The sequence below is a fragment of the Haliotis cracherodii genome, unplaced genomic scaffold (genome assembly GCF_022045235.1).
Source record: "Haliotis cracherodii isolate W230 unplaced genomic scaffold, xgHalCrac1.p SCAF_18, whole genome shotgun sequence".
NCBI lineage: Eukaryota > Metazoa > Mollusca > Gastropoda > Lepetellida > Haliotidae > Haliotis > Haliotis cracherodii.
Window position 1 is genome coordinate 14,863,341 of NW_027266273.1, and position 10,572 is coordinate 14,873,912.

Here is a 10,572-nt window from a genome sequence, read left to right on the forward strand (position 1 = left end):
TCAGTACACAGAGTTTGATTTCCAGTATATCATATGTTCTGAAGTAAGCAACATTTCCCTGCCAAGTGTAGCAGTGCCACTGTGGACACTGCGGGTTAAAATTAGTCAGGTTTGCACCTGACAGTATGGGACATTGCAGATTAAAATTGGTCAGACTTGCACCTGACAGTATGGGACATTGTAGGTTATAATTGGTCAGGCTTGTACCTGACAGTATGGGACATTGTACGTTAAAATTGGTCAGGCTTGCACCTGACAGTATGGGACATTGCAGATTAAAATTGGTCAGACTTGTACCTGACAGTATGGGACATTGCAGGTTAAAATTGGTCAGGCTTGTACCCTGACAACATGGATCTTGGCTTTGCTATCAGTCACTGAATTCTCAGGTCAAACTTGATTAGTTACAGAGCATTGTCATATGGCTGGAATAGTGGCAGCAAACCCACAGATGAAGCAGGGTATAGAGTCATCCTATGGATGATGTCCGTGCCTTGCTTTTGAAACAAACAGAATTTTGAGACAAGTTTCCAGTGTTGCATCTAGAACACGTTTTTGCGTAATTTAAGCATGATTTACAGAATAAGAAAGTCTGTGGATCACTAAAAACACAGTTTTCTTTCATGGAACAATTATCATCAGGCAGTATGCTTATCACAGTTGCGTGAGTTTTGTTTTAGTAATATGCACATGGGACGTCTACTTTCAAAATGAATTAGGGGCGGTAGGGTAGCCGAGTGGTTAAAGTGTTCGCTCGTCACACCAAAGACCTGGGTTCAATTCCCCATGATGGTACACTGTGTGAAGTCGAATTCTGGTGTCTCCCGCCGTGATATTGCTGGAATATTGCTAAAAGCGGCGTAAAACCAAACTAACTGACTTCTATATGAATGGAAATGTGACTGACTGACTGGTATTGGGAAGACATCGAACTCATGACAGAATATGCCAAATATAAAAGCAAAAGTATCCATTGTTATTGTCGTTCATGAAACGTCAGGGGCGGTCGGGGTGCCTAGTGGTTAAAGCGTTCGCTCGTCACGCCGAAGACCCGGGTTCGATTCCCGACATGGGTACGATGTGTGAAGCCCATTTCTGGTGTCCCCCGCCGTGATATTGCTGGAATATTGCTAAAAGCGGAGTAAAACCATACTCATTCACTCACTCACTCATGAAACGTCAAGGTTGTAAAAACATTGACGCAATAGTCGTTTTAAAAAGTGCAACTTACTCTTCTCAGGAAACTGCTGATGAATTTTCAGATTCTTTTGTACACGTTAACATTTGTCTCAAAATTATAAGAATTGCATTTGCTGCATTGAGAAAATGTCATTTGACATGTGGCCAGTTGCATCTTCATTAATATTTTCCACTTCCCTTGCAGACAAATAAGAAAAGACCTGGATCAATCAAGTACAAGCCCATTGTGAAAAAAGGCGTGAAGAAATCCAAGAAAACATAACTCTTCTGTTGTCTGCAGGGAGTCCATGTGGGTTATCTCCCCCTATTATGAGGGTCAAACACCACTAACGGATCAGTTTGTCATTATCAGTGGTGACGATAATGTTATGATTGTCAGTGTGGGTGTATTATATGAATGTGTGTGTATATGATGGGTGAGTGGTCTCCCTTTGGAGAATATTGCTCCAGAGTAACCTCCCTTTACATGGATCATTGTTACAGTGGCCAGATATCGAGAGAGATATTCTGGACCTGAGATTTAGTTGTGGTTGTTGAGATGTGAAAGTGCTAAGCTTATGTCCAATAGCAGTTTGATTGTAAAGGAGACCAACTCCTATGTACATTGTCATGTAGTCCTCTGTGTTAAAATTTGTGGCATTGAAAACGGTTAAAACAAATTTTAGGACCCAATTTTATGAATTTTACAGTAGTTTCCTGGTAAGATAGATGATATTTTTTTGTGAATTCTCTGCCAATGGTGCTGATATCTATTCATCTTTCATTCTAGTTTAATAACAAAACTGTAACAAGCACACACATCCTAACCTGACCATGTATCTCAAAGACTCATGCTGCCTGCTGTTGTCTAGAAAATCATCCTGATCATGTCCAGTGCAGTCTGTCCTTCATCAGTGCTTCGGCATGGTGTCATATTCATATCTCCTAGGGCTGGGACGAAGCTAAATTTATTACCCGGCTACCCACCCCACTATTACCAGACCCTATGCAGGTATTCACTCACTCACTCACTCAAGAGATAGGTACAAAATGTCTGATTGGGTATAGTTGATTGAGCCCAGGACCAAAAGTATTTAGATAAACGTATAAAATGATCTGGTCATGCATACACTGAAGTTGACTGAAGTTTTGTTTTTATTCCAACATAAAAGTCAGAAATAATGGGTGCATAGTCAGAGAGAAATGCAAACATTAGTCACTTGTAGTGTAACCATATAGTTCTAGATCATTTTTGTCATTAAAACAATATATCACGTGACTAACTAGGGGTCTGGGTAGTCCTGTGGAAACCCGGGTCTAACTCAGTACCCACTCGACCCGAGGCCCTGAGTTTACCGTCCCAGCCCTAACTCCTATGCCTTGAGTTGTAATCCAATGACTTCACCCACAGAGCAATAACACTATACATGGTATTGGGGCTTATTCAAGACTGTCAGCATGGTTTGATGTATCTGTGAAACTTTCATGTTTCCTTTGACGTGACATTTTCAAATCTGATATTTACATTCTATTTCATATTCAAGGTATTTCTATCTCTGCAACACGGTAAGCTGTGTTTGAAACTCAATGATCTATCTGGTGGAGCCGTATCTGGTGACGTGGGAAAAACATTTTACTTAAATTTATTTTTTGAGGTCAGTACAGACCTTTTCTGATGGCAATTTTTTGAAGCTCGAACCTAACAATAACCCGTGTAACTTGAATTAATTTCCACCAAGTCAAAGATGCCTAGTTGTGCCATTGATGCAACATTTCAGCTAAAACAATGGACTATCTGTACACTTGTCCCACCCCATTCACACTAGGGCTGAGTATCGCCGCCTCGTATCTTGCGGTACGATTCGTATCACAATTGACGATACTACTGGTATCACGATACACCACATCAAATAGTAAGAAATGATGAAGTCATTAAAAAATACAGCTCTAAAACATCTTTCTTCATACATTTATTTATTGTTATCTCAAAAACTTTCACAAAGAAAACCACAAGAAGAAAACAGTTAAAATGAAGGGGTGGTTATTAAATGTAACAGTTGGTCGGTGCTTCCTCAGCTACCATGACCTCATGTTCTACCATGTTTACAGGTGGCGCTATGCTACTTCTGCAATATGGGAGATAACTCTATTAGTTTCTGCGTTCTCTTTATGGTGTATCGCGATCTCACAAACTGACGATTCAAGTATCGCGAGTAACTTAGTGCCGGTTTATTGTTACAGCCCTAATGAACACAGTGTTGACATTCAACTTACCAACTTTAGGCTTAAAAATATAGAAGAAATGGTTCTCAGGCAATGAATTTTGAAAATATAGTGTGTACATGTGGTATTTTGGGGGTTCCAACTGGGAAAGGGCCTACCTACATAAACAAGCATACAAACTCCATAACAGAGATGCTCAGTAAAGCACTGCGCATGTAAAGGGAAGTAACTGTGTGCTATATGGGATCTCTTTGTTTTTAAGATATGATTTTTTTATTTTTTTAGAAAATGGAAATGTAAACGAAACATGCAGTGGACTTTTTGATGATGTGGGCTGTACCTGAGAACCAAGACTATTATTTTTTTTAGCCTTACACCTGCATTTTCCACTCTGTACTTTCCGAGGAGGTGATGTTTTTGTTGTCATTATTGGTGTGCAATAATTACATTGAAATATTGATCTGATATACCATCTCATATTGCATTTGGATGGAAGTAAGAACTTAGATACTGGCGACATTCCGTACATGCTTTTGAATTGTTAAATAAATTTGAAATGTGTTCCATGCAGGGGGAAGTTGAGCCTCCCCATGATATAACTGAAATACGTACACCAATATACAGTAATGCAGCTATTGTGAATATGGAAGAGCAAATAATGTTTGTGTTCATGGATTCTGTTTACTCTCACAAGGCGTTATTTATTGGCTTTCATACGGTACCTGGCTGAAGCACTGATTTCACCCAATTCATGGATGTCAACTTCGTTATTGTGACATCCATAAATTCTCTTCCATATGGATATCACTTCTAAATGCCATTCGAAGACTAATCACACCCTTACTAGACACATGCCTATTGGGCAGTCTAAAGTCTGCCAGCTCCATTGAAAAGTTCTTCCAAATCCAGTCAGTTATGACTCCTTGTCATAGTAGCCACAAATCTCAGGTTGGCAAATAGGTTCTTCTGCAGGCAGTTTGATTTTTTTCTTGTGAATGTTTATTTTATTGTGTTAAAATTTTTTTTCAATATGTTGGTGTCCTATAGGCAGAATAAATGGACAAGCTCGATCTGTATGTTTCACAGGAAGTAGTCACCTTGTGGTTTCTTTGTGTTTATATACTGCTCAAATTTGCTAAGGGTCACTATTTGGATCTTTGGCAAATGTTGTGTAGTGTATGTAGCACAAGACCATATCGGTAACAGACTTATTACCGCTAAAATCAGACTTACTAAGTTATGGGATGTGTGTTGAAATCAACTTCTAACTATGGTCAAGCATTTGGTTTCTTAATTTTTTCATTTCTGTAAAAATCATTCCATAAAATCCATACTTAGAACCTCATTGAACCTTCATCCTTCACCAGAGTAGATACAGTTGAGACTTGCACTCCTCAAGTCAAGTTATGCCCGCATGGTGAGCACAAACCCTGATCAACATTGATACAGGAATCTAGTTTTAATACTGTTGTTGCTCACACCCTGAAAACAGTGTTGAGTGCTCATGGTGTCATAAGTGGGCGCGGGTGGCCCAGTAGTCTAAGGCGCTGCAATTTCGCTGTGCAGAGTTGTGTCCTTTGGGCACGCCAGAAACCTATGATTGTTGGTTCGAATCTTGGTTCGCCCTGATAATGTGTCTAGGTTTGTCAGCACCATACCCGTGCTTGTGGGTTTCACCGAAGTGGTAAATGTCTGAGACCTGCATCACTTCGGGCTTTCCTCCCACATTAAGCCAACACGCCGCGATAAAACTGGAATACTGTTAAAAGCGGCGTTAAACCCAACTCACTCACTCATTCATGGTCTTATAGCTCTTGCCATAAAACAGGGAACCACTGTCCCCTGAGGGGATGGCCCCTTGATAATGTGTCCTCTCAGTGGAGGGACATGAGTGGCCAAGTTGTCTGAGTGACAACCACTGGGATTGTATGTCTGTGCAGGAATATTATCCTCTAATTGATGGAAATCATGTCCCTTGTCATGTCATGTCATGTCATGTCATGTCATGTCATGAGTTCTAATCACTGATTGTGCCCAGCAGCTTATGATCCTGGGTGGGACCAATGTTGGAAGTTTGTCTGCTGATTAGCTCTGCACTCAGAAATATTCCAGCTATATGACAGTGGTCTGCAAATAATCGTCTGGACCAGACAATCCAGTGGTTGACATCATGATCATCAATCTACACAATTGGGATATGATCAAAGGGGGATCCTGTGACATATTGGCTCCTGTGACATATGTTGCTTTGACCTCACCTCCAATGTTGAGCCAGTACGCCTGAACCTACATCATGAAGTTCTGTTTAAGATTGCTCTCTCACACTGTGCCACTTGGTGAGTGGAGTGGTTCGCCAGTTCAAGCTGAGAGCTATGGGTCGGAAACATTTCAACCGAATAAAATCAAAAGCATCACCATTGTTGTTCCTACAGTGCTGACGAGTGCTGTATTGGTTTCACTCATGAAACTCAGAACCTTTCATAACTAAATTCCTGATGAAGTTGTACATTGATTTAGTTCCTTTGCTCCATTTTCTAGTCACTAGGCATGTATCTGTGCTGTCCTTTCTCTCTCAAACTGAGGCTGATTAGGGATGTAACGATTCACTGATTCAACGTTCTTGCATTCCGGTACTCATCAATGTATTCAGTAAGAAGCAATAATGGTGTGTTTAAGGTTAACTTGTAAATGAGCATGGATATTTTTTGTAAAATACTTCTGCTGGCATATACAAAAGGTCCAAAGCTGCTGTTATGTCTCACATCTACGTAGGCTTATGTTCATCAGTGTGTGATGATGGAATTCGTCTCTGTAACAAAGGTGTCAAAATCCATCGTATCAGGTAGGGATAGGACATCTCAACCTTACCATCGAGATTTGTGTTGCATCACAACCTTATCACCAAGTTGTGTCCCATTGCAAACTTACCATCAAGATGATATTGCAACCTTACTATCAAGATACGTATCGTGCTGCCCTTACTATTGAGATATGTATCGCATCGCAACTGTACTATTGAGATATATACCGCATGGCAACCTTACTATCAAGATCATATCGCAACCTTACCATCAAGGTATGTTACATATCGTCCTCACTATCGGGGTATGTATCACATAGCAATGAAGTGAATCGTTACAGTCCTTTGATTAGAATCCCTTTCCTAGGCAAACATTAAGATGTAGATTGAATGAAAGACGTTCTCAGATCATGCCAGGGCTAGCACTTTAATGTCTGTTATTTTAGCATGTTGCTAATTACAAATTGTTTGTTTTGAATGATTGTTGCTAGGTGTTGATGACTTGTCATGTACATGTTGACTATGGATAACTGTATATTTGTGGGATAATTTTATGCATATAAAACCCAATGAAAAAATAAACTGTAAATGTGTATGTCCTGTTTTGGTTGTTTGTAAAAGCAGAATCTTGACTTATTATTTCGGGTTCCAGACCAGCTAGCTGTGCATGTTGTCAGGCTACATTTCACGATTACTATCCAATCTTGGTGTTGGACTTCAGTGTACTTGATGTTGGACTTCAGTGTACTGAGTGAGTGAGTGAGTGAGTATGGTTTTACGCCACTTTTAGCACTATTCCAGCATTATCACGACGGGGGACACCAGAAATGGGCTTCACACATTGTACTCATGTCGGGAATTGAACCCGGGTTTTTCGGCGTGACGAGTTAACGCTTTAACCACTAGGCTACCCGACCGCCCCCCTAGTTATACGAAAGGGGCCTAGTGGTGTCCCCCGCCGTGATATTGCTGGAATATTGCTAAAAGCTGCGTAAAACCATACTCACTCGGGTAGCCTAGTGGTTAAAGTGTTCGTTCGTCACGCCAAAGACCCGGTTTCGACTCCCGATATGTTTGAAGCCCATTTCTGGTGTCCCCCATCGTGATATTGCTGGAATATTGCTAAAAGCGGCGTAAAGCCATACTCAGTTACTAGTTATATGAAAGAATTAGATGGTCGTTAACATGACAGTAAATGAAAATGTTCTTTCACTTCATTTGAGAAGCAAATATAAAGTTATCTCTTCAGAGTATTGCCAGGAGGTTGAAATATGGAAAAGGAAAATGCTTTGAGTGTTTATGTTGATTACAATATTGTCATGAGTTTTTAAGAAAAATATAATTTCCGCTCGAGAATCTTTTGATGGAGATGGATGGCTCTGTAGATCAAGTAATCCAAAAACAAAAATTGCCTGTGTTAGCTTGAGTGAGTGAGTTGTGTTTAACGCCGCTTTTAACAGTTTTCCAGTTATATCACGGTGTGTCAGCTTAATGTGGGAGGAAAGCCCGAAGTGGTGCAGGTCTCAGACGTTTACCACTTCGGTGAAACCCACGAGTACGGGTATGGTGCTGACAAACCTAGAAACATAATTGTGGTGAACCGGGATTCGAACCCACAATCATAGGTTTCTGGTGTGTCCAAGGGATGCAACTCTACACAGCGAATCGCGGCGCCTTAGACGACTGGGCCACCTGTGCTCCCTGTATATTTGCTTGTGGTATTCCAGGGCTGATTGTCTCCATGTTGGTATTCCAGGGCTAAATCTCTCCATGTTGGTATTCCAGGGCTGAATCTCTCCATGTGGGTATTCCAGGGAGGAATGTCTCCATGTGGGTATTCCAGGGCTGAATGTCTCCATGTGGGTATTCCAGGGCTGAATGTCTCCATGTGGGTATACCAGGGCTGAATGTCTCCATGTGGGTATTCCAGGGCTGAATGTCTCCATGTGGGTATTCCATGGCTGAATGTCTCCATGTGGGTATTCCAGGGCTGAATGTCTCCATGTGGGTATTCCAGGGCTGAATCTTTCCATGTGGGTATTCCGGGACAGAATGTCCCTATGTGGGTATTCCAGGGCTGAATGTCCCCATGTGGGTATTCCAGGGCTGAATGTCTCCATGTGGGTATTCCAGGGCTGTATGTCCCCATGTGGGTATTCCAGGGCTGAATGTCTCCATGTGGGTATTCCAGGGCAGAATGTCTCCATGTGGGTATTCCGGGACAGAATGTCCCCATGTGGGTATTCCAGGGCTGAATGTCTCCATGTGGGTATTCCAGGGAGGAATGTCCCCATGTGGGTATTCCAGGGCTGAATCTCTCCATGTGGGTATTCCAGGGCTGAATGTCTCCATGTGGGTATTCCAGGGCTGAATGTATCCACGTGAGTATTCCAGGGCTGAATCTCTCCATGTGGGTATTCCAGGGCTGCATGTCCCCGATGTTGGTATTCCAGGGCTGAATCTCTCCATGTGGGTATTCCAGGGCAGAATGTCCTCATGTTGGTATTCCATGGAAGGGTGTCCCCATGTGGGTATTCCAGAGCAGGACGTCTCCATGTAGGGATTTCAGAATAGGATATCTCCATGTAGGAAATATTTGAGTTGAGAGTTTAACTTACATTGCGCAGTTTAACTCGAATTCCTCACTCAGATTTCCCCACAGTATACTGACTCCGAGCCGACCAGTCCTTGTTTGAGCCCCTTAATGCCGAGCGCCATGCAGGTTAACAACAAGTACCATCTTTTAACGTCTTTCGGTATGACCTTCCGCTCTCCGGACCGCACCCGTGAAGATCCGGGTTTGAATAGGTCTTCAGCAACCCATGCTTGTCCTCCTGTTGTATGTGAGACGACTTTTCTTGTCGTAACATTCAACTAACGGGATCGGGTGGTCAGAGGTTTTGACTTAGTTGATGCATGTGCACGGGTCGATGCTCTCAATAACTATCACTGGGTAATCTGGTCCAGTCTCGATTATTTACAGGCCCCTTCATATAGCTGGAAGACTGATTAAACAAACAAACAAAACACGACCATCTTTTCTGCACATAATATCTGTTTATCTTTACTGGATTCAGATAAGCTCCAAATGTTGGAACACGTTTATACGACTGTGCACTGGACATTTACGCTCAAATATTCCATTTCACAATGGGCGGTCTGGTAGCCCAGTGGTTAAAGCGTTCGCTCGTCACGCCGAAGACCCGGGTTCGATTCCCGACATGGGTACAATGTGTGAAGCCCAATTTCTGGTGTCCCCCGCCGTGATATTGCTGGAATATTGCTAAAAGCGACGTAAAACCATACTCACTCACTCCATTTCACAACAAATACTGAACAACTGACTTCAATATTGTTTTTGCTTTTGTGGAGGTGCAATGACAGGGCATCAGTTTACTACTTTTGCACCTGTCGCTAATATCAACCAGGGGTTTGTCAGACCGAATTATACATACCGCCATCTTATGGCTGGAATATTGCGGGGAGCAGCGCTAAACCACAAACAAACAAACCAAACAGGCCGCCGTCTTGTGGCTGGAATATTGATTGCAGTGTTAATCAACAAAACATCAAACAAAATCATACCTCAATTCAGAAACGGTTTATTTCTTTGGTATGGAAATATCATAATTTAGAGTTTCGAAACTATGATATTATGTCACATTACATCAAATAAAAGATTCTGCCTATTGAAAAATACAATTATTAATTGACTCAAAAAGATGTTAGAGAGCACGGCGATATCAGTGGTATTATAAACAATTTATGCTGTCAGGGGTCCTCATGACGTCACTTAAACGCATACGATTTAGGTCTAACCACAGTATAAGCAAATATATCCAGGGCATATAAAGGCATAAATCACATGATTATATATATAAGTGACACTATGATGAACCCTGGGCAGAGAGATAAGGATATTTGTTTTTGTTCCTGTGAATCTAGTCCCACAACATGTATATAATAATATATCAACATATGCTTCGAACAGTTTGTTTAAATATAATAAAATGTGAAAATAAAAATATTTGAAGGAAAATATAATCATGCCTTTTGGCTTACTCGCCTAGAAAATAAGGCAGTCAACTGCAGCGTAGAGTATTTCTGAGTGAGTGCAAGGAACATTCAGTATGATAGGTTGCAGTGTAAGATGTAAGGAGTGTGTGTTGGATTTGAAAACCGCTTTTAAAATCATTTCATTTATATCGCGGCGTTTGAGTGTAATGTTGGAGGAAAGCCCGAAGTAATGCAGGTCTCAGGTGCTTACCACTTTGGTGAAACCCACAAGCCGGGATTCGAATCCACGACGGTTTCAATGGACGCAACTCTGCATAGATACTAGTAATTGTGTCGCCTTAGTCGATGGGGAC

General features: G+C 41.5%; 1 protein-coding gene across 2 annotated transcripts in view; it reads left to right on the plus strand.

The window, feature by feature from the left end:
• The window catches only part of LOC139465807 (dolichyl-diphosphooligosaccharide--protein glycosyltransferase subunit STT3B-like), a 38,519-nt gene extending 31,722 nt beyond the window's left edge, over positions 1-6,797 (plus strand). For both annotated transcript variants that reach the window (XM_071247736.1, XM_071247737.1), the window contains one exon: positions 1,385-6,797. In XM_071247736.1, coding sequence (XP_071103837.1) covers positions 1,385-1,462 — 78 coding nt within the window. In that variant the 3' untranslated portion in view covers positions 1,463-6,797. The remainder of the gene's footprint in view (positions 1-1,384) is intronic.
• The last annotated feature ends 3,775 nt before the right edge of the window (positions 6,798-10,572 follow it).